The sequence below is a fragment of the Glycine max genome, chromosome 10 (assembly GCF_000004515.6).
Source record: "Glycine max cultivar Williams 82 chromosome 10, Glycine_max_v4.0, whole genome shotgun sequence".
Lineage (NCBI taxonomy): Eukaryota > Viridiplantae > Streptophyta > Magnoliopsida > Fabales > Fabaceae > Glycine > Glycine max.
This window is the reverse complement of record NC_038246.2, coordinates 13685004-13710761: the sequence shown is the minus strand read 5'-3', so window position 1 is coordinate 13710761 and position 25758 is coordinate 13685004. Positions and strand designations below refer to the sequence as shown.

Here is a 25758-nt window from a genome sequence, read left to right as displayed (position 1 = left end):
TGACTCTGTCATCTTGAAAGTGTACAGTTGTTGCTTCAAGCATAACCGATTTGCAAGGGACTTTGTCATATACAATGACTCCACTTTCAACCACATTGAGGTTGCTGTCTTTTCTCTTGCAACTTCTCTTAAAGCTTTATCTCCAAGGCATAAAATGATTGTGCTTCTGGCTCTATCAATAATCTCTGATTTCTCCTTTGAGCTTAGAGATTCAGACATCCTTTCTTCTCCTTTAAGAGCTTCTGCACAACCATGTTGAATCAAGATTGCTTCCATCTTGATTCTCCATAACCCGAAGTCATTTTCCCCTGAAAACTTCTCAATATCGTACTTTGTTGTTCCTATCTTTCTTGATCTTGATCTTTTCCCCACAAACGGCGCCACTTGTTGGTTCTTTGTATAAGTTCTGCTACTCTTAAACCTACACAAGATAAAAAAAACAAGAAAACACAACAAACAAGCACAGCAGAGCAAGACCCAAAGATCTACGTGGTTCGGCAATATGCCTACATCCACGGGGAAGTGCAGCTCATCATCATCACATTGATCATGAAATTACAAGTTCAATAGAAACAGCAGCTAGCTTTGATCTTTCTTGGTTTCTCTTTTCAAAACCTCTCTCAATCACCTAGCTCACTACCTCCTTTATGAACTCTCTGAATTTTCTGCAACTCCTCTATTTGACAGTCTCTAAAACTCTCTTTCTGCATTACATGATCAAGCGTATATATACACTCTAAAAGCTAGTCCTAGGAATAAAGACTATACTTTGATGGCAAAACCAATTCAGTTATAGCAACTGAAAACAATTATGACAACACCACTTTAAAGCCTTCTCACTTGTGCCAATTGTGATTTTGAGTCACACACCACAATTATCTTGGTCAATGAGTAATCTAGCTTTTTCTTTTAATGCAAACAATCTAATTATTATTAATGTTACATATATTTTTATTTTCGTATTATTTTTCATTTTAATACTGTATTATATAATAAATAAATATTTATATAAAATAAATTACAAGTGATCCGGGCGTACACACGGGTTATCAACTAGTATTGATATAAATGGATAGATAAAATTTTAATGCTAATGAAAGTAAAAATGTAACAATTAAAGAAATTATTTTTGGCAGGAACAGAAGAAAGAGAATTTATATATAATATAAATATAGATATGGATTAAGGTTAATGGGGGGGGCTTAGATGCAAACAATCTAATTATTATTAATGTTACATATATTTTTATTTTCGTATTATTTTTCATTTTAATACTGTATTATATAATAAATAAATATTTATATAAAATAAATTACAAGTGATCCGGGCGTACGCACGGGTTATCAACTAGTATTGATATAAATGGATAGATAAAATTTTAATGTTAATGAAAGTAAAAATGTAACAATTAAAGAAATTATTTTTGGCAGGAACAGAAGAAAAGAAAGAGAATTTATATATAATATAAATATAGATATGGATTAAGGTTAATGGGGGGGCTTAGATGTCATTTGACAATAATTTAGCTATTGTAAGAAAACCAAATGATACAAGGGTTCCCCTTAGAAGCCGCCCGGGTCAATGTTAAAAACTCCTGGGTTGCTAAACCCTCTCAAAACCTACTTACTTCTTCATTGTGCGTACCCTCCTCAACACTAAACCCTCTCTGTGTCCCTCTCCGTTAAACCCTTGACGGCGTTCGGACCTGCTTCGACGGTGGCGGCACCATGGTTCTCACTACCGAGGTAATAATCTCCAACTCAACGCTCTCTTTTACTTTTCTTGCTCTCTGAAACCTATCTAATAACGCCGTCGTGACGCAACCTTCGCAGGGCGCGACGAACTCCGTCGAGGCGGTGGCGTTCAGCTTCCTAACCGACGACGAGATACGGCGGAGCAGCCGCGTGAAGATAACGAGTCCCATTCTCGTCGATTTTTTGCTGCACCCCGTGCCTGATGGACTATACGACGCCGCTTTGGGCCCTTTCGATGACAAGTCTCTGTATGTTGTTATATACTTACTTATCTTCATAATGAATTTTCACTAACCCTTTCGATTATGTCCGTGTTTGACAAGCTTTAGACAAATAATCAATTCATTGAGAAGAAGCTTATGTTTAGGGAGGGGATCTTTGAGAAGTCCTAGGGCAATTTTGGATGAAGTTTTTTTTTATAAGCATTCTTAGGAGAAGAAAATAAGGACAGAGTGAAAAATGCTTTTCCCTAAGCTAAAATTAGTTTGTGCATAAATCTTATACAGAAGCTAATAATATGAGAGTGCTTCTACAAATTAGCTAGGATAAGTTTGTTTTTGACTTGGTTGGGTGGAGATAAGTTATGTGGACAGTAGTAATTGATTATTTTCTAATAACGGAAGATGTTTAATTTAAGTTGTACTTATGTTACATGTCTTGAATTGAGGTGGCTGGGTGACTGAGACATATGCCTTTTGCTTGATGCAGTTGTAAGTCGTGTGGTCAAACTTCTAAACATTGCCCAGGTCATTTTGGTCATATTGAGCTCGTTTCCCCTGTCTACAACCCTCTGATGTTCAATATTCTTAGCAATATTCTGCAAAGAACTTGTTTCACTTGCCATCATTTTCGGGCCCCCAGCAAAGAGGTAAACTTATGTTGATGTGGTAATTTTATGTGTTGGTTCCCTATACTGCTTTTGTAAGATATTTATGTATTTCTTGGCCATTGATTGTATGTTCTTATGTTGATTCAAGGTTGATATTCGTACATCCCAATTGGAGCTCATAATGAAAGGGGATATTATCAGGGCAAAACGTTTGGAATCTATTATCCCTGGAAAAAGTGTGGATTCTTTTAATCCAGATGAATCCATACATCCAGGTGATGGAGATGAGAGCCAGTGTTATAGTGCTGAGCAACTGGGAGAAAATTGGACCTCCCTTCAATTTAGTGAGGCAATGTCTGTTCTAAGGAAATTGCTGACGAAAAAACATAAGAAATGTCAAAAATGTGGAGCTAAGAATCCTAAAATCAGCAAACCGACCTTTGGATGGTTTCATATGGTAAATTCATTGTTTCTTGTTACTTTGTTTATTTTCAGAAATTAAATTATTGTAATAATCTAAAAATATATATTTTTTTCATTCCTGAGGAAGTGCATATTTTACCAGAATCTTCTTCCATAATGGTATGGCACAATAGTATCGTTGAAGTAGATACACTAATCACTTTAAATATAACAAGTTGAGTAAGGGATGTTGTCTTTGTGTGGTTCAAGTAGCATGCTTTGGCATATTTACACTTTTTTTTGGTCAGCGCATCTTTACACTTTCTTTAGATATAATAATACTTTTATGATATTCTTTTATTATATTATATTATGTCTATATCTATATATTTATATTTATGTGTGTGCATATATTTTTCTATAATTTATAATATATGTAGACACATATTTATGTATGTAGAGGGGGTGGGTTGGCTTGGCTGTGTGCGACTCTAACCTTTGTGGACATATATTATGCATGCTCTGTCATCCTAGCCTGAATATATCATTCCACAACTACCATGCTAACTCAAAGTCCAATAGACTATCTGTTTCCAAGCATTGTTATTCATAACAAACTACATCCTTGCAATAGGATTTGCTAATCCCCTACTGTACCAAATCCTGGTGTGTTGTGCTGTGCTCTGTGCCTGGATTTTATGCACTGCTTTGTTCCATACCCAGGCATTATGCTTACAATTTTGTGAAACATGCTTAAGTCATGCTCTTTCCCCTTCTTGTTTTTATTTCTTGCTATACGTTCAATTTTCAAATATGAAAAGAAAAAAGTTGCTCAATTTAGTCAACCATGAGTTTTTTTCCCCTTTTCTTTTATGGATGGTGACTTGGTACATATGATGTATTTATGTTCTTGTCCACAAACTGATTTTCATGTCCATAGGTCCATGTTTGTTGGTATTTCTATTTTCTAGCTGCATTGTCTAATTCTTACTTTTCTTTTCATTTCCTTTCCCTTCTCCCTTTTGGGTTTCTGGTTGATGGCTCTAGAATGTTCTCTCAGCTGATGAAACTAGAGCAGATACCATTAGATCTGTGGAAAGTGAAACAACCAATGATGATATATCTTTAGGTGGTGGGGATACTACAGACGTAGAAGATATTACCTCTGCAGGGACTGCAAAAAGAGATAAAAGAAAAAAAGAGAAATTGTCTTACAAGCTTGCTGAACAAAATAAACTTTCTGGGTCTTTGTTACCTTCACAGGTTAGTTTTGTGCAAATATTACATGACTGTCTTTTATAACCTATTCTATTTTCGAGGAAAATTATCTGCTTGGTAATGACATGTTTAATATAATATTATATGCTGTTGGAAAATGTGTATGAATCATTTCATTTAATTCCGTTCAAATTACAGGTTAAAGGTATTTTAGAGCTTTTGTGGGAAAATGAAGCCAGGCTCTGTTCTTATATTAATGATATTCAAGATCAGGGTTTTGGAAAGAAAGCCGGTCACTCAATGTTCTTTCTAGAGAATATTTTTGTACCACCAATCAAATTTCGTCCCCCAACTAAAGGAGGTGATAATGTAAGTATGATAGCAATGTAACAGTTTTGTCAGAATAAACTTCATTTTGTGATCTTTGACTCTGATTATTGTCTCATAGGAAAATAAATGCTCTATGATAGCTACTCTTCAAAGTGTTTTTTCTTTTTCTAAATCTTTTTCTTCATAGTATCGGTCTTTTGAAGAAAAAACCCACTGTGACATCTGACCCAACAGATTAACCAACTCTTAACTCTAATGAATGAAGAAATGATTATAGATCCTGCAATATGCTTGTATTGCTTAGTGGCATAGTTGTGTAGTGAAGAAAAGATAAGATAAAAAATAGTGCAGTGAAGATGAGAATGCAGCTGGGAATTAGTGGGCATACAGAGAAGGACAAGACTAGGGATGATAACGAATATATCTAATAAATTTAGACTAGCATCTATTTAATAAAAGATTACAGAAACTCACCTAGGGTTGTTTGTCTCATAAAAGAAGGCCTGTAAAAGTGTATCTAATGGAGGATAGTATGATTAAAAGGGATGGAGGATGTCTCAGGCAATTTTTGGGAATATACTATTTTTGAAGACCTTGTTGTAAATGGGTTTGTTGAAAAGTTGGCTGCTTCCACCTGCCAATTTATCCATATTGGGAGGCTTGGTTGTTGCAGAAATTAGAACTGTAGCTATGTTTATTTTATTTATTGTTTTGTGAAAGTTTGGTAATTAATTGATACTACTTGTGTTTTAATTGTGTAGTCAATTCTTTTGTAGGTGATGGAACATCCTCAAACTGTTTTGTTGACTAAGGTTTTACAGTGCAACATATCCTTGGGAGATGCCCATCTAAATAAGTCAGATCCCTCAAAGGTTCTAAGCCGGTGGATGGATCTTCAGCAATCTGTAAACATGCTATTCGACAATAAAACTGCTTCTGGTGAGAGTCTCTTCTGGTTTCATTTTAGTTTTTCCCTGTTGGAAATTGGAATAGTAATGTGAAACTGGGTGCATTTGGGTTGGCTGTAATTTGTCAATAAAAAATGGACCAATATCAATAGTTAATAAAAAATCTTATAAGTTTTTAATTGTGATAAAATGTTTGCAAGATGATTTCTTTTTTCTGTTATGAATGTCATAAGTATTAATTATTATAATCACAGAGGAAGAAAAGTGAGGTTTCTCAGAATTTATGGATTGCTTGATATATATGATGACATGTAGATATTTTTTATATGTTGCTAATGGTTCTTACATAGACTTAACTTTTCTTCTTGCTTGGTCTTAGGCAAGAGAGATGTCGCTACTGGAATTTGTCAATTGCTGGAGAAGAAGGAAGGCATCTTTCGCCAGAAAATGATGGGAAAGAGGGTTAATTTTGCATGTCGCTCTGTCATATCACCAGATCCTTATTTAGCAGTCAATGAAATTGGGATTCCCCCTTATTTTGCTTTAAGATTATCCTATCCTGAGGTGAGGATTGTAACTAGGTATCATTCAATGTCCATATTTGTTATTTTCTTTGTTTCTGTTATAATTTTCTGATGTGTATTCAGTTTAGTAATATGTATATGATATCACATGTATACATTTATGAATGGTTCTTGTTGAATTTGGAGGGAGTTAGGATGGAATAGCTTGATTGATATTGCTTGAGTGTGTAGTGCTTAGGTTATTCAGAGCATCTATATCTATGTGTGTGTGTGTGTGTGTGTGTGTGTGTATGTGTGTGTGTATATATATATATATATATATATAGATTCTTAATAGACTAAGTGAGGACTGTTTTCTTGATAAAGAGTAAATGAGTGCTACTTCCTAAATACTAACTCCTATCATGAACTGCACATATCATTCTAATGGTTCTATAGAAGTGAATATTTTGGTGTTGTATTTTTCTTTACTTCATTTTCTGCTTATAATATATATCTTATGATCTTAGACAGGCAAACCATCTTTTCCCTTGGCGTGGCCCTTATAATTTAAAGAAGATAAAAAATTGAAATGGAAAAGGAAGCATTAACTGGATAATAATTTTTCTGCTGCAAGCCTGCAACCAAATTTTGGCCTCATTATTCTTACCAGAGCATCAGAAACATAGAATGATAAATTGCTCTAGAATGAAGTTTATTAAGGACTTCAAACAATAGCATGCTGATAACTGATTATTATACTGGGGTGTTGCACTGGTCTTATTGGACTCTACATTGAGTAGGATATTACTAGCTATGGTAAAACCTTCATATCTCATTTTGTTTCCTGCCATTGGCTTTTATGTTAATATCTTTCAGAGAGTGACTCCTTGGAATGTAGTCAAGTTAAGGAATGCTATCCTTAATGGTCCTGAATCCCATCCTGGTGCTACACATTATGCTGATAAAGTATCAATAGTCAAGCTTCCACCAAAAGGGAAGTTGCTTTCTTTGACCTCAAGGAAATTACCAACCTCAAGAGGAGTTATTTTGCATCAAGGGAAGATATCTGACCATGAATTTGAAGGGAAAGTTGTGTATCGCCACTTGAAGGATGGCGATGTTGTGCTTGTCAATCGACAGGTAATGCAATATATTTATTGTGGTGCTGTATTTCATTCCTTTAATGATGTTTTTTAGGTAAAGAAGAAATAGAAAATCTATGTATGACTTTAAAATGCTGGAAGTATGCAGTTTGATTGTTCTCATCTACTATTGGAAGTTGTCAACTTGCTGTGTTCTTGAAAATGTGTAATTTGAGTTAAAATTTTGTTTTTTCTTAAGTTCACATTGATAGTATTGGTTGCATAACTTTGAACTGTATACCTGCCACAACATAAAACAATTTTGTGAAGATCATGTTGAGAAAATGTGTGATGTGAACATGGCTGATTTGATGACATTCTGATATGAATTGAAATTTATATTCTGTTGCAGCCAACACTCCATAAACCTAGTATAATGGCACATATAGTTCGTGTTCTAAAGGGGGAGAAAACTGTACGCATGCACTACGCAAACTGTAGGTAATATATACTTTTAGTTTCTGAGCTTGGTGTGATTGTGGTATAAATTATGTATTAGTACATTTGACTATCTGACAATCTTGTCATGAGAATTTCATTTTGATGCATCCATATGCATTATATCTCTGCTTAATAGGGTTGCTACAGTTAATAACTACTTGTTTTATTTTTTCCCCTTTCGTGATCTCAGTACATATAATGCTGATTTCGATGGTGACGAGATTAACGTTCATTTTCCACAAGATGAAATTTCTCGGGCTGAAGCTTACAATATTGTAAATGCTAACAATCAATATGTGAAACCTACAAGTGGGGATCCAATTAGAGCTTTGATTCAGGTATTTGCATAAATTATTTATTTAATAAAGCCTGCTTAGTGCTGCAAGGCATAAGGATCTGGGTCAGGTTGTTTTCTGTAGTTGTATCCATGACTTCTAGGTCACAAAGCTACAACCGTATTGCTGAGCCTCATCTTCTATAGCCTTAATTAGTTAATGTGCACTATTTACAAATTTTTTTCTTTGGGGTTATTTCCTGATGTTTTTCCCCTCCCATTTTGAACTATTTTTCCAGGATCATATTGTAAGTGCTGCTCTTCTTACAAAAAAGGATACTTTTCTAAGTTATGAAGAGTTCAATCAACTACTGTACAGTTCTGGTGTATCCATGGCTGGGCTAGGCTCATTTTATGGCAAACATGGGCAGAAAGTTTTCATCTCAAATTCCGAGAGTGAAATGTTTCTGTTTCCTCCAGCAATATGGAAGCCTGAGCCCCTGTGGACAGGAAAACAGGTTGCTATATGTTAGTCTTAAATTTAAGACTTTTACTCTTCTGGTGTTAAAACAAATTACTTTCTAAATAAACTGCCAGAAGCTTTTTCATTTAGTCATTTTCCCTCTCTTGTATTAGTTCATAACAATTTATTTATCTATGGAGTCTGTATGTCTTGTATTACTTGGGTGTGATCTGCTTCTTTATTTTGAATGACATAATGGTTTTATTAAGTAAATGTGGTCTCTTTTGGTTTTCTAGGTTATCAGTGCATTGCTATACTATATCACCAGAGGTTCACCACCATTTACTGCTGAGAAGAATGCAAAAATCCCGTCTAACTTTTTCAAGACTCAGATCAGGAAGGGAAAAAGATACACCGAAGATACATCAAAAAAGAAGGATAAGCCTGATGAGGATAAATTATTGATATATAAAAATGATTTGGTGCGTGGTGTAGTTGATAAGGCTCAATTTGGTGACTATGGTATGATACATACAGTACAAGAACTTTATGGATCAAATGTTGCTGGCAACCTACTTTCAGCATTAAGTCGGTTATTCACTACCTTTTTACAGGTTTACTACCAATTCAGTAGTTTTGCAATTGTGATGTATTTTTTTAGTATTTATTTAGCCTGCATTCCAGCATGATTCTGATTTGTGTTGTGTCTTTCAGATGCATGGGTTCACATGTGGAGTAGATGATCTTATGTTAACAGAAGGAAAGGATGTTGAAAGAATGAATCAACTCAAAAGTTGTGAGATAATTGGTGACAGTGTTCATCGTGAATTCATTGGAGTGAAGAATAGTGACAATATAGGTAACTGAAATAAAATTATTTTATATTAATCATACGATTCTAAAATAATATTCCTTTTCCAGATATGATAACATTTATTGCTTGCAACATAGACCCACTTTAAGATGTATTAAAGTTCCTAGTTTTCTTTTATACCTGTGTTTTGTGAATCTATTAATGAGGCACCCACACCATTGACGACATCTTGAAAGAACAACCCCTGACGTGCCTTTTCAGTGAGCTAAATACACCTGCCCTGGAAGCTTTTCCAGCACATGACGGTGCATCTTTCTGCCATTTTGGCAGCACTTCCTGTGTAGTGGTCACCCATATCGACCACTCCTATCCTTGGAGTTTCATCCCCATTTGAGCCTGTTTGGGGTCACTTCCTTTGTTAACCAGAGTTTTTAGGTACTTTTTGGTTCCTATCTCTCTTGACAATGGCTTTCATTGGCCCCTGTCTTTGTCCCAGATGCGCTGGCCCCTGTCTTTGTCCCTGATGCACTGATCCCTGTCTTTGTCCCAGATGCATTAGTTTGAAGTTTAAATAATTTGGGTCTCAACCGTTTTGCCTATTGTTCCAAGACCGAAGGTAACTGTTGGGCTGGCTGAAGACGTGTGCTTGTGTCTTGAGATCAATATAATTTGGAAGCATTGACATTTGGTTACTATGTTCTGAATCAAACATGTCTTCCAAATGTGCCCTGAATAAACCATCATTGGTGGGGGTTGTTTTTTATTCTCATAACATTGTATTAATCATGCTAGTTTAGTCTTTGTACTTGTTATGGAAACTATTAGGATGTTTCTCCAACTTGCTATGACAGGTTGGCATTACGCATATGCTCATGCAATACTAAAAACATAAGAAAAACTTGTGCTCTTACAGACTTCATGAAAAATAATGGTTCACAGTTATCTTTTTTGGGGTACTTGGCATCTCCTTACTTCTAATTGGTTATTTCTGTGTAAAATTGTGATGTTCTAATATTTTTTTCATTTCAGATCCAGTCACATTGCAATTGAATATTGAGAAAAAAATACGCAGTAATGGAGAAGCAGCCTTAACATTGGATAGGAAGATGACAAGCAATCTTAACTCAAGAACAAGCTCAGGGATATTAAAGAAGCTACTATCTGAAGGAATATTGAAACCTTCAGGAAAAAATTGTATTTCTCTTATGACTACATCTGGAGCTAAGGGTAGTATGGTATGTGTATTTCTGTTCAGATTTTAATTTGTCCACGTCACTTTTTTTAGTTGTGTATTAGGATTAAGAGCACTTTTGATACTGCATGTGGCGTATTAGAAAAACCAAGAGTCTTCTATGAATATTATAAGTGGCAGTGTGGCACATATGTGTTTAATGCTACACACATTTGAAGTCCTAAAATTTTGTGCATATGACTGGAGTGAAATCCATTATTATGTGATTTATATAAATAAAAGATCCTATTGAAGCATAAGCAGATGATGCTTAGAATTCAAATTATATAAAATGCATATAGTTTTATCTTTGTTCTTTAATTTCTTTTTATTATAAGCTTTCGTTCATTTTCATAAATAAATAGTGTACATTGTACAAGATTGTAAATTTAGTTTAATACAAATCATTTATGTATTATGTTTATGGCAATTAGTGATTTCAAGTTGATTTCATTTTTAAACAGGTGAATTTCCAGCAGATATCTTCTCATCTAGGCCAGCAAGAGTTGGAAGGAAAACGAGTCCCACGCATGGTTTCTGGAAAGACCTTACCCTGCTTTCCTCCTTGGGATTGTTCCCCTAGAGCAGGAGGGTTCATTATTGATCGGTTTCTTACAGCCCTTCATCCTCAGGAATACTACTTTCATTGCATGGCTGGTCGTGAAGGGTATAAAAAAAACTTTTAGATAGAAAAAAGTTCATTCTAGACATTTTTGTTAAATTATGTATGATTGTGAATTGTTATAGTTTTATTCCATTGTCTTTGTGTATCTTGTCAATTCAAGGCTGATAGGGACTTGGGTATTATGGGTTGCCTATGTCCCGCATCGAGTAGTATTGGTGGAGTATTTAAGTGCTTGGTTCTCCCCTTTTAACCGCTAGCTTTTAAGGGTGGGTTCCTCAACGGCTTGGCTTGAGTGCTTATCAATTGGTATCAAAGCTGGTTGTTAATGTCTCGAAAAAGACTACTTATGAAGGGTTCTGAATGGTGGAGTGTTTTGATTGATGAGGAAATTGAGTGAAGTGTCGTAGAGTGTAAGCCGCCGAGATGTTGGCTCTCAAGGGAGGTGCTATGATTGGGACATGGGAATTATGGGGTGCCTATGCCCCACATTGAGTAGTATGGGATGCTCGGTGGAGAATTTAAGTCGTTGGTTCTCCCCCCTTAACAACTAGCTTTTAAGGGTGGGTTACCCAAATGCTTGGGTGCTTATCAATTGGTAACTTAGTTGGTTGTCAATGTCTCGAAAAAGTTTACCTATGGAGGGTTTTGACTGGTGGAAAGTTTTGACCAACAAGGAAGTTGAGTAAAGTGTCATAGACTGAGTTGCCTAGATGTTGTGTCCCAAGAGCACTGCTATGATAGGGACTTGGGAATTATGGGGTGCCGATGTCGCACATCGAGTAGTATGGGATGCTTGGTGGGGTATTAAGTGCTTGGTTCTTCCCCCTTAAAAACTAGCTTCTAAGGGTTGGTTTTCCAAGTGCTTGGGTGCTTATCAAAGACAGAGTAGATATAGTGGCACTTAATATCAGGATACATGTATATGTAACAGATGTTGGCAGAACCAATCAAAATATTTATTATTTAAATTTTATTAGCTAAGATTATCTCGGAAGATAAACTGAAAGAATTACTACTTCAAACAGAGTCTGAATTTCTACCTGGCCTGGGTGACATCACTGACATGTAGTTAGGTCATATAATTCACATTTTTTTATGCATAAGAAAGAATGTCAATGCATCATGTATTGCAGTCCTTGCATCTGTGCTGGTGCATGTGAAGGAGAGAAACATTACAACAATTGTTTCTTGCCATTGATGTATGTTTTTTGTTTTTTTTTTGTTATAAATTTATAAAGTAATGGAACATTTCGTTTGTTTTTTTTGTTAAAATGTCTGCGATATCTGTTATTCTCATCACTTGTTTATTGCAGATTTAAAACTGTTTCAGCAAATATTTTATTGAGTGTTTATTAGTCATGTTTGTGCCTTCTTCTATCCCCCCTTCAGAATTGAAATTTAGATCACTAATTACACCTATTGTCATTTGCATTTTTAGTGCAATAATTTGCACGAGTAATAATACTTGGACAAATTTATTTGAAAAACTGCTCATATGCTCCTTGGAAGCCATGTATGTTATGCTGTTCTCTTAATGGTTCAGTTTGTGCACACACCTTGGCAGCTTTTTCAACTATCTTTCCTTTATATAGATAGCTATTTTTCATGTATTTTTTGATTATTACAGACTTGTTATAATATGCCTTCTGAACAATTGTGTAGTTTTTTTTATCAAATTTTTCTATTAAAGTTCTTCAAATAGAAGGGAGTTTATTAAAGGAGTAAGAAAGGCCTATGAAAGTTTCAGTTAAAACCAGTAAAAAGACCGTCTATTTAAAATTTGGTTTTTGGTAGAGCCCAATGGAGTCAACTGTTCAATGTAGGGATGCCTACTAATGCTATAACTCTTGCTTATTGTTGATTGATTGTTCGTGTTTATTTGTGGTCCTTATGTTTGCATATTAACTATTAGAATCTTGTCCAAATTTGGCCTTACTTGGTTACAGACTTACAGCACTCTCCCTCCTACACTCCCTGAATGCATTCCTGTTTCTTTTGGCTTCTCTGTATGATGTTTACTACCCTTTATGCAAACGTCACTTTTGTTGATATGTTTTAATCTTTACACCAAAGGCAAAAAGTATTCTTGGTAATATGGCTTACATTTCTTAATTCCTAGATCCTAAACAAATGACCTCTTTGCTCCGCAGGCTAGTTGATACTGCAGTCAAAACATCTCGGAGTGGTTACCTGCAAAGATGCCTAATGAAAAACCTTGAGTGCCTTAAAGTTTGTTATGATCATACTGTCCGTGATGCGGATGGTTCAATTATTCAGTTTCACTATGGAGAAGATGGTGTTGATGTCCATCAAACTAGCTTTATCACCGAATTCGGTGCATTGTCAACTGTATGAACATGCTAATTATTTCCGAGAAAATCATAAATTACGCATACAACTTGTAGCTTGTTGTTATATGTTTCTCTTTTATTATTTTCAGAATAAAGAATTGGTTTTTAGCAACTATTGCCGTCAACTAGACAGATCCAGTCCATATATTAACAAATTGCCTGAGGCTCTTGAAGGAAAAGCAGAAAAATTCTCGAAACAGAGAAATCTTGGTTCTATGGAGCAAGCGGATTTCTTAAGATTGATGGAGCATAAGTATGTCTCATGTCTTGCTCAACCAGGTGAACCAGTTGGTGTATTAGCTTCTCAATCTGTTGGAGAACCGGCAACGCAGATGACGTAAGATTTTTTACATTGTCATGGATATTTCTTATTTTGTACATATAATGTGTGCCAAGGGGTGCCCTTTATGCTCAATCTGTTTCAATATTGAAGCACATGGAAAAGTATGAATTTGTTAGTGGTACCAGTCTTTTTTGAACCAGACTTATCAGTTATCTATATATATATATGGGGAGAGAGAGAGAGAATGAAGTTACTCTTAGAGTAACTCTATAAAGAGTTTTCTTTTAATTGTTTTAACGAGTAATTCATCTTTGACCATTAGATTATATTAGAGTATGTGATTGTATAATTTTGAAAACAATTTTGTAGTATGTTTGTAAGGGCTTTCACTCCTTCGAATTTCGTCTCTCAATCGTTCCCAAACTCCATCGCCGAGATGCTCGATGATTCGAACTATCTCCACTGACGGCAGCATGTAGAACCGGTTATCAAGTCCCACAAATTGCAGCGTTTCGTCATGAATCCCGTCGTTCTGCCTCGCTATCTCACAGAGGATGATCACATTGTTGATCATGTGAATCCTGACTATGAAGCTTGGGAAGTTTCGGAATCAGTTCTGTTGTGCATCCTTGGCTCGAATTACTCCTATAGGTTTGGGAGAAGATTCATGCGTATTTTAATCTCCATACGAAGTCTTGTGCTCGACAGCTGCGAACAGCGATCGTGCGGTTTTGCTTGACGGTAAATCCATCGATGAATATTTGCGTAAAATCAAAGGTTATGTCGATGAGCTTGCTGGTGTTGGAGTTCCTGATCGCCATGAGGAGTATGTTGACGTGCTTCTTGAAGGACTCCCGTCCGATTATGCGTTGATAATCTCTGTAATTGAGAGCAATAAGCGTACTCCGTCTATCGCCGAGATTGAGGCCTTGCTTTACGGTCATAAAACTCGTCTTGCTCGCTACAGTAAAGAAGCTCGGGTGCTTAATTCTCCGTCTTTGAACTACACTCAAGGCTATTCGCATAAAAATTCCTACAAATCTGGTCATCCTGGTGGTTCTCGAGGATTGTATGGCCGTGGCAATGGTCGTGGCGGTTTTCCTGATCGCAGTGCTGGACGCAGTGGTGGTGGCTCTGGTAGAGGTGGTGGTGGCCATTTTGCCAACTTTCATTGTCAAATTTGTCTCAAGTACGGGTCTAAATGCATTGATTGGGGCCCTAAACCTTTTAAGGTTTATGATGGATGGTTAATGAACAAGCAATTTCAAAAGGTAGTGAGGGATTGTTGGTTAGATTATCAGCCTATGGGGTGGGGTGGTTATGCTTTAAAATGCAAGCTTCAGCATCTTAAACAGAGGCTGAAAATCTGGAGTAAAGACAACATAGGAGACCTGTGCAGCAAAGTCAAACAGCTTCAACAGAAACTAAATGACTTGGAGAATTCTATGCCAGCTCAACCTTCTGAACAACAAGTCAAGGAGCTCAAGAAAACCCAAGCTGACCTTTGGGAAAAAGCTACTATGCAGGAGTCTATTGTGAGGCAGAAATCAAGATGCAGATGGATCAAAGAGGGGGACAACAACACATCCTATTTTCATAGAGTTATTAATTTGAGGAGGAGGAGAAATGCTTTGAGGGGGATGCAGATTGGTGACACCTGGGTGGAAAATCCTAACATTATAAAGGCTGAAATCCTTCATCATTTTCAGAACAGGTTCAATGAGCCTCACTTGAGCAGACCTAACCTGGATGGGGTTTCGTTTAAAAGTCTGACTTCTACTCAGAGAGAAATTATGATTGAACCTTTTAAAGAGGAAGAGATAAGGTGTGCTGTGTGGGCCTGTGGCAATGACAAAAGCCCAGGGCCAGATGGTTTTAATTTCAGATTTATTAAGCACTTTTGGAAGGAATTGAAGCCTGAATTCCTAAGATTTATAGCAGAATTCCATGTGAATGCTTCTTTCCCCAAGGGTCTCAATTCCTCTTTCATTGCTCTTATCCCTAAGATTAAGGACCCTCAATCCTTCAATGATTTCATACCCATCTCCCTCATTGGATGTGTCTACAAAATCATTGCTAAACTACTGGCTAACAGACTCAGCAAGGTCATGAACCACCTCATTGATGAAAGGCAAACAGCCTTTGTGAAGGGTAGACAGCTGCTCCATGGTGTTTTAATTGCCAATGAGGTGGTTGAGGAGGCTAGGAGGTCTAAGAGGCCTTGCATGGTGTTCAAAGTGGACTTTGAAAAAGCTTACGACTCAGTGTCTTGGCAATTTCTGTTTTATATGATGGGAAGAATGGGGTTCCATGATAGATGGATTGGTTGGATTAAGGGGTGCCTCACATCAGCCTCTATATCTATTCTTGTGAATGGAAGCCCTACCTCTGAATTTAAGCCTCAAAGAGGCTTGAGACAAGGGAACCCTTTGGCCCCCTTATTGTTTGTCTTGGTGGCTGAAGGCTTGACAGGAATGATGAGAGAAGCTTCAATCAAAAACTGCTTTCAAAGTTTCTTGGTGGGGAAGCATAGGATCCCAGTGAACATCCTCCAATTTGCTGATGATACTATATTTTTTGGAGAAGCTTCTATGGATAATGTCAAAGCTGTGAAGGCCATTCTTAGAAGCTATGAGATGGTTTCAGGCTTGAGAATTAACTTTGCAAAGAGCCACTTTGGAGCAATTGGCCAATCTGAAGAATGGTGTTGTTCTGCTGCTGATTACCTTAATTGTGCCATGCTTCAATTCCCCTTTTGCTACCTAGGGTTGCCTATAGGCATTAATCTGAGAAGAAAGATGGTGTGGGAGCCTATCATTAGAAAGTTTGAGGCTAGGTTGAACAAGTGGAATCAAAGGAGCATCTCTATGGCTGGAAGAATCACCCTTATCAATGCTGTTTTAACAGCATTACCCTTGTTTTACTTGTCTTTTTACAGGGCTCCCTCAGCAGTGATTAATAGATTAAATGCTATTCAAAGACATTTTCTGTGGGGTGACAATTCTGAAGGAAAGAAGATTGCTTGGATAGCTTGGAGTCATGTATGTTCATCTAGAGAAAGGGGAGGTTTGGGTATTAAAGATATCAAGGCCCTCAACAATGCTCTTTTAATTAAATGGAAATGGTTGATGTTCCAGCAAAGTGATCAGCTATGGAGCCGTATTCTGAATTCTAAATACAGAGGCTGGAGAGGCTTGGAAGGGGGGCCACCAAAGCCTAATTTCTCTCATTGGTGGTCTGACTTGAGATCCATTAACCAGCATGGGTGTATGGCTGAGGTTTCTAAGCAGTTTATTTGGAGGCTGGGAAGAGGTGATCAAATTCTGTTCTGGGAGGACTATTGGATGGATGGGGGGATGGCTCTTAAAGATAAATATCCAGAGCTATATCGTATCTCCTTGCAAAAACAGCATACAGTAGCAGAGATGGGCTCTTTCTGTGAATCGGGGTGGGAATGGAAATTCTCTTGGAGGCGCAATCTGTTTGACAATGAAATGGGGATAGCCTCAGATTTTATTGATCAGACTGCTGTCATCAATTTAAATGTTTTGTCAAAGGATAGCTGGGTGTGGGGAGCTGCTTCTTATGGGATATTCTCTTCTAAATCTGCTTATCTTTGCATTAAAGCTGAGCAGTCAACTGAAGATCATCAGCTTGGTTTCTGCCAGCTGTGGGATACTAAAATTCCTCCTAGAGCCTTAACCTTTGCGTGGAGATTGCTTTGGGATAGGCTTCCTACTAAGGAGAACCTATCCAGGAGACATGTTGATCTTGCCAATGACTTATGCCCCTTCTGTCAAAGCAATTCTGAATCTGCTTCCCATCTGTTTTTCACTTATCAAAAAGTTCTGCCTTTGTGGTGGGAATTTAACACCTGGGTTAAGGAGGATAGAGCTCTTCACTGCAGGCCCATGGATCATTTCCTTCAGCAATCTTCCATAGCAGGTTCGAAGGCTTCGAATACAAGAAGGAAAATTTGGTGGATAGCAGCTACACGGTCCATATGGAAGCTCCAAAATGATGTGATCTTTCATAATCAGCCTTTCCACATTTCTAAGTTGGTGGATAACACTAACTTCCTCACTTGGTCCTGGCTGAGGGGGTGGGAAAAGGACTTCAATGCCCCTTTTCATCAATGGTCCTCAGCCATGCCTATGGCCTTTATTTAGTTTGTGGTCTGCTGGGTTAAGGGTTATGGGGGATTCTTGTAGGGCATTTGTGTTCTGTATTTTTGGACTCATGTTCCTGGAGACATTATCTCCTTCTTATCATGTAGTACCCCTGGTACTATTATTTGATTAATATATATATTATCTTTGCAGTTAAAAAAAAACATTGCAAGTGTTTGCCACTTTCGGTCTGACACGAGTTTTTAGCCTCATGAATCACTCACCTTTGATCTTGCCACACTTCAACCAGTTCCCTACTCCTCTGGTTTTGCCAGGGCTTCCAATACCTGGATTAATCCCAATTCCAATTCCAAAGTTGCTGTTCCAGCATCCAAGCTATGCTTACCATTTCCTCCTCTCATGGGAATGGTTCTGCTAGCTCCACTTGGATTTCAGACTCTGGAGCTAGCTTCCATGTGACTGGTGAATCACAGAATATCAAGCAGTTCACTCACTTTGATGGACCTGATCAAATTTTCATAGGCAATGGTGAAGCTTTGAGTATCTCTGGTTCCCGCTGCTTCCCTCAACTTTTTCCATTCCCTTTGTTACTCTTTTCAACAAGGATCCTGATTTTCAATTCCTTGAAACCTTTGGCTGTGCCTGTTTTCCCTTGTTGAGGCCTTATCATACCCACAAACTCAATTTTCGATCTCAAGAGTGTCTATTTTTGGGATATTCCTCCTCCCACAAAGGCTATAAATGTCTGTCTTTATTTGGAAGAATCTATGTTTCCAAAGATGTTCTGTTTAATGAGTTGAGGTTCCCTTATTTTGACCTGTTTCCTTCCTCTTCTAACTCCATCAAGAGTCTTGATTCCTATTTCAGTCTAAATCCTAACCTGTCTCCACCTTTTGTAGTTTGTGTGCCTCAATCTTCTCAGCTTTCTCCTTCTCATTCTCTTTTTGCACCCCTTGCTCCCCCTATTCCTATCCATTTGCCTACAACCTCTCTTCTTGTGTCTCATCCATCCACTTCTTCTGAGTCTACATCTATTCATCCTCAAACTTCAGAGTCCACAACCCTTAGTGCACCCTCTTTTGACTCTGTTTCAGCACCTAATTCTATACTAGTTAATACTCACCTATGCAAACAAGATCCATGTCTGGAATTCACAATCCTAGACTACATCCTTCTTTATTTCTTACTCATTCTGAACCTAAAACTGTGAAACAGGCCCTGAAAAATGCAGATTGACTTGCTACCATGCAACAAGAGTATGATGCTTTGCTGAAAAACAAAACTTGGGACTTAGTTCCCTTACCTTCTAATAGACAGACTACTGGGTGTAAGTGGGTTTTCAGAGTAAAGGAAAATGCTGATGGTTCCATCAACAAGTTCAAAGCAAGGTTGGTAGCCAAGGGTTTTCATCAAATTCATGGCTTTGACTTTCATGAGACATTTTCTCCTGTGGTCAAGCCTGTCACCATTCATATTGTTCTCACTCTTGCACTGTCACATGGGTGGGAATTATTTCAGCTTGATGTGAATAATGCTTTTCTAAATGGGCTTCTTGAAGAATCTGTATTTGACATAGCCTCCTGGTTTTGAAGTTGCAGATAAATCCCTAGTCTGCAAGCTCAACAAAGCTCTCTATGGCTTAAAACAGGCTGGCTCCATGGCAGTGTTCTGATAGGCTGAAATCTACTCTTCTTCAATTTAGATTTGTGGGGAGCAAATGTGACACTTCCCTTTTCATCTTCAGGCAACAGGTGCATATTGTCTATCTTTTAGTCTATGTGGATGATATCATCATCACGAGCAGTTCTACTTCTCTTATTCAGCAGCTCACAACCAAACTATACACTGCTTTCTCTCTCAAGCAACTTGGTCATTTGGATTATTTTTTGGGCCTTAGAGATCAAGTATCTACCTAATAACTCTATACTGATGACTCAGAGTAAATATGTTCGTGATTTACTCCACAAAACTCACATGGTTGAAGCTCATTCCATTTCTTCCCCTATAGTCTCTAATTGCAAGCTATCTCGACATGGTGCTGATATTTTTCATGATCCAACTCTATACAGATTAGTGGTTGGTGCCTTACAATATGCTACTCTTACTAGACCTGAAATTAGCTTTGCTGTCAATAAAGTTTGTCAATTTATGGCTGCATCTCTAGACTCCCATTGGGCAGTAGTGAAATGAATCTTAAGGTATCTCAAGGGTACTTTGTTTCATGGACTACTTCTTTAGCCTGCTCTTGTTACAAAACCCTTGGTTCTTCGCGCGTTCTGTGATGCTGACTGGGCATCTGATGTGGATGACAGGCATTCTACCTCAGGGGCTGCCATCTTTCTTGGCCCAAACTTAATATCTTGGTGGTCTTGCAAACAAAAGGTCACATCCAAGTCCAACACTGAAGCTGAGTATTGTAGTTTATCTCAAACTTCCACTAGTTAACATGTATTCAAGCTCGAGTTGCAAGCTCCCTTCACTACTCCTGTTCTTTTTTTGTGATAATTAGAGTGCCGTATCCATTGCTTACAATCCTGTGTTTCACAGTCGTACCAAACACGTGGAAATTGATGTCTTCTTCGTAAGAGAAAAATTCTGGCAAAGCAGCATTCAATTGTGCATATCCCAGCTCTAGATCAGTGGGCTGATGTGCTGACCAAGCCCCTTTCTTCAGCAAGATTTGAAGTTCTCGGGGACAAACTCAATGTGAAGAGTGTTTCTTCTGAAAACTCTTCCCCTTGAGTTTGAGTGGGGTATTAGAGTATGTGATTGTATAATTGTGAAAACATTTTTGTAGTATGTTTGGAAGGGCTGTTAGCTTTTGCTAACAACACCCCTCTAGTGTTAGACAACTGGTAATATGTTTGTAAGGGCTGTTAGCTTTTGCTAACAGCTCCTCACTAATATTAGGCAGTCAGTTTCTGTTATTGTTAGTTCAGAGGTTCAGATGTCTATATATACCTCTGTTGTAACTAACTCTAACTAACTTTTCAGATTGAAATAATATCAGTTTCCTTTCTCTCTAATTTTCTGTCTTTCTCTCACTTTCTCGAATAGATTAGAAGAAAATGAAGGGTGATGATAAGTAACTCTTCTTGAGTTATTCTTTGGGTTAACTTATCCCTTCTTTTGAAGTCAAATAGCTAAAAAGTGAGATATAAGCTTCAAAACAAAGATCCAAATCATAACAGCCACTAGAACAACAAAATATTGGCTGCTCAAATTCAGCAGTATAGCCCCCCAGCAAGCTATTCTTGCGATTCATGGTGCCATTCAAGCACCAAAACAATTTACTCAACGATTTTGTTAGGATATAAGAAGGGAGAGCTAGTTAAGATAGTTAGACTATTAATGAATTAGTTAGTTAGTGAGAGGGGTTTATTAGATATAAATAGGGGAAGAAGGATAGGAGAGGGGGAGATTTTTTGTCATTGTAAATTGAGCATTAGCTCTTTGTGAAAGGAGAAATCCTTTGTGAAGGGGAAACCCTTGGAGGAGAGTTTTCTCTCCTATTTTCTATTTTTTTCTTACTAGTCAATAAAATCCTTTCTTTTCTTTCTCAATTCAATTCTTGGTTCCTAACAGATTTGCATCGTCAGCTGCACTATTTGAATCAAATCATATAGTATTGTGAATTGTACTGTGCTGGTAGCAATGCTTGACAAATCTCCATTCAAATATTGTTTTCTTTGGAGAATATTTCACCTCTTCTTGATGAGCCTGTTGCTATTCTTTTGTTGTTTTCATACATGATAAGTTAATTTTAATGTGGAAGTGTTTAAACAGCATGAAACAACGCCTTAATAGGCTGATACCATATGTCAAAGTGACACCACGGTACTGGTTTATATAGACTGAGGTGAATACTGATGATAGCTGAATGCTGGATTATCTTCTTACAACATCACCTACACTGTTTATGTTTAAAGAAAACATAGAATAGGAGGATAGCTGTTTGACAGAACAAGTGATGTCTGAAGTCAGCTCCTCTCTTAGCTTCAGATATGAATTTAATGGTTTTTGTTTGATCTAAACATCATAAAAGCTTTATGTAGGGTTTCATTGTAGGTTTAATGAGTTTATGAAATGACTTGCCCATGAGGTAAACTAACTCTATCTTAATTAACAAGTATGACAACATAAAGTATTAGAGAAGCTGCAGTGGTTTCTGGTGATCCCATGGAAAATTATTATTTTAATTTTCATGGTGAAATCTTGAAATGTGGACAACTTATGTATTCCTGGTGAAAGTTTAAGCCAAACTAACACGAGCAGTGACTTTATTTGCATCTGGTGTTTATATAAAATCTTAAGCTTTCCCTTTATGGTCTGCTAGAAGCCTAGAACTTAATTCAGGGAAGGTGTTTTTTTTGGCAGCTATGAATTTCTCAATAATTTTTTTTGGTGAAGTTTCTCAATAATGATTAAGACTTGATTTGTATATATGTGTGGCTGGTTAATCCTATTTGCTTATTTTTGGCTTCCCCCCCTCCCCCCCAGCTTGAATACTTTCCACCTTGCTGGTCGAGGTGAAATGAATGTGACACTTGGAATTCCACGCTTGCAAGAAATCCTGATGGCTGCTGCACGTGATATCAAAACTCCATTTATGACATGCCCCTTGAGACATGATAAATCTATGTGAGATACTGATATTGTTCTCTATTGTATTTGTGTGTTCATTATTTTTGTTCCTGAAAACTTATTGCTTTTTCTACAGACATGTATAGGTGTTTGATGCTGTTGTTATTTGCAGGAAAGATGCTATTTGTCTCGCTGATAAGTTGAAGAAGATTACTGTAGCTGACATAATTAAGAGTATGAAAGTTTCTGTTGTACCAGTAACGGTTCTTGGTGGTCAAGTTTGCAGTATATATAAACTTGTGATGAAGCTATATAAATCTAAACAGTATCCAGAATACACTGATATTACCCTTGACGACTGGGAGGAAACTCTAAGGGTTAACTTTGTTAGAGAGTTGGAGGATGCCATTCAAAATCACATGACATTGCTTTCTAAAATTAGTGGCATAAAAAAATTCAAGACTGATCCACAATCAAATTATTCAAACAGCTCTGAAGATGCTCACAGCAATGGATCAGAATCTGAGAAAAAAGGTCAAAATAATGATGACGACGATGAAGATGGTGGTGGTGTTGAAGACACTGAAGGGTATGAAGATCTTGGATCAGATGCACAAAAGAGAAAACTACAAGGTACTGATGAGGTTGATTATGAGGATGGTCCTGAAGAGGAAACACATGATGGTGAGCTGTCAGAGGAAATTGAAGGTGATGAGGATGGCAGTGATGTTGATGCCAATGAGAATTATAACAATGTGACAGATGCTAATAATTCTGAAGGACTTGAAAAACCCTCCAAGTCCAAGACTATTGATGAAAAACAAAATTTGAAACGAGAAAAGAAAAAATCTGAACCAACAACAAAAAAATATGACAGGGCAATTTTTGTGGAAGCCAAAGGGAAGCATTTTGAGATCCACTTTAGATTTACTGGTGAACCTCACATTTTGTTAACTCAGGTACTTTTTGTTGCATCTAATTTCTGTTTAATATGCTGTATAAATTTTGGGGTTGATGTGTTTCTTTATGATATCAAAGTTTGGGTTGTTATTGCCTATCAGATGGGTCATTCAACACTATAAAAAGTTTATTTTTTATATTCTAGGACATTATATATGCCTAGAAGCACAGTACCTTCTACCTACACTAATCAAGTCCATTAAAATGCATATGGTGGTGTCTTAACATTTTTTTTCCTACCATAGTGTGGGTGTTTCAATGCTGCCACTGTCATATGAATAGCTTAATGTTTTGTAAAATGTAATTTTGCAAAGTCAGTGTTAGTTACTTTTACATCCAGAAAACATGGTGATGTTAGTGCCATTCCTCAATCTTTTTCTTTTCCGTTGTATGAGCTCTCTGTTATTACTTTCTGACTTGAAAAAATCTATAATGAATTTGTACAGTTGGCTTTGTTTTAGTGTCCAGTTAGCAATTTGATATTTGAAAATGACAACTTGTGTTGCTTTGGTCCTTGAAGATGTGCCTTCATACAAATCCCCCCATCTCCACCCCCCCACCCCCCATAGTGATAGGGATTGTTAAGTACACTCGTGTGACATTATTTGTCAATTAAATTACTTAGAATCACTAAATGATTAAAGTTTGAGAAATTTTGGGATTTACACACATTAGGGACATCCATATGTGAGAGAAAGAGTGGGAAAATTTCATTCTTGTCTAGTATTTTAGAGATGACAAAGGCAATCTAGTTGTCAAATAACTTTACATGTGTGCTTCATGTTCCTCACTATCCTATCTGTATGTCTCACTAATACCGACTCATTGAAGGATTAGCTTGTTATAAAGTTGTCACTTTTAGGGACCAAATTGTATGGGAACTTGATTATAAACTATGAAAACTGTGAAGTGAACTATGGTTAGGAATTAGGAAACAAATATGACTGCTGTTTCTTGTTGGGTGTATATGTCATATTTCTATTTTGCTTATAAAACTCGACTGTTTTCAAAACAACTATATGCAGATTGCTCAGAGGACAGCCAAGAAGGTTTGCATCCAAAATTTTGGAAAGGTTGGTGAATGTAAAGCTATTACATGCAAAGAAAGTGGAGTAATCTACTATGGTAAAGATGGCAGAAAAAGGATTGAGATTTCAGCCTCAGAGAAAGAACAAATACCAGCACTTCAGACATCAGGGGTACATTTTAAAACATTTTGGGAGTTGGAAGATGATCTGGATGTTAGGTACATTTATTCAAACAACGTGCATGCTATGCTAAATGCTTATGGGGTGGAAGCAGCCAGGGAAACCATCATCAGGGAAGTGCAGAATGTTTTCAAGTCTTATGGTATATCAGTAAATATCCGACACTTGACACTCATTGCTGACTTTATGACGCACACTGGTAGCTATCGCCCGATGAACAGAACGGGGAGCATAGCAGACTCTACATCCCCTTTCATCAAAATGTGTTTTGAGACGGCTGGCAATTTTATTGTTGAAGCAGCTTATCATGGGCAAGTGGACAACTTGGAGACACCATCTGCTAGAATTTGTCTTGGTTTGCCAGTGAAGATGGGAACTGGGTGCCATGACTTGATACAGAAGCTGGAGATATGATCTGGCTGGCTTGTTCCTTCAGCTTTAGACTTTTGGCCCTCACATGCCTGGAGGTCATGCCAAATTTTGATACCATAATTATTGTGTTGTGCGACTAAATGCCAAAATTTCATGGCCATTTTTATCTGGCTTCAAAGTAATTTTGTTTGGATGTAGTAGTAGCATAGTTTGAAATGCCATTCCTCGTCCCATATCTATACATAGGTGGTTTTCATGGGGCCTTGATTTTCCCATTTGGTCTGAAGTGTATGTTTTCACCTAATTTAAATATTTTTGCTCCAAAATAATGGCTCCTATCCCATCAAGTGTGGTTGGTTATATCAATCACATGATGCTATTGGGTTTTCTTTAAATATTTTTACTGTTTTGCATATTTATTGACGATCAATCCATGTGGGATCTCGACAATTTGTTCACAAAGTATTTTGAAAAGCAAACCATACGGTTAACTTCGAGGATTGAGTAAGATTGACACATTTATAAATTGGAGTACTGTCATGAACGACTTGTGTTATATTCTAGGAGAGACACAAGGATGAAAGGAACCGTTATATTCGTCTCTAACTTTGCCTGTCATAATATCCAATTTTCATGCATTAAGGGAATAATGTCATCGATTGAATGGTTTAGTCAAGTGAATTAATTTTAGAGGATTATTACTCGTGGTTAGTATTTATTGCATATCTAGGTTGTTTAGGAAAGTTTAGTGCGGACTGAAAAGAAAGTTATTCATTTTCTTATATAGTGATATTTAAGGGAGATTATATATTAAGTCATTATACTAAATGTTATATATATATATATATATATATACATATATATATATATATATATATATTGGCAGCGGACCGGGCCAATCGGTCCCGCTTCTTACACGGATCAAATAAATTG

At 37.0% G+C, this 25758-nt stretch overlaps 1 protein-coding gene across 1 annotated transcript; it reads left to right on the top strand.

Moving 5' to 3' along the window:
- Positions 1-1494: 1494 nt before the first annotated feature.
- On the top strand, positions 1495-25220 carry LOC100779532 (DNA-directed RNA polymerase I subunit 1). Its single transcript, XM_006588858.4, has 21 exons — positions 1495-1745; positions 1833-2002; positions 2463-2622; positions 2732-3040; positions 4033-4248; positions 4402-4572; positions 5310-5472; positions 5821-6005; positions 6824-7087; positions 7442-7530; positions 7721-7868; positions 8104-8322; positions 8564-8881; positions 8982-9126; positions 10111-10316; positions 10777-10979; positions 13088-13286; positions 13378-13625; positions 22202-22342; positions 22458-23244; positions 24271-25220. Exons 1-21 carry the CDS (start codon positions 1728-1730, stop codon positions 24865-24867), a joined length of 4956 nt encoding a protein of 1651 aa, XP_006588921.1. The 5' UTR covers positions 1495-1727; the 3' UTR covers positions 24868-25220.
- The last annotated feature ends 538 nt before the right edge of the window (positions 25221-25758 follow it).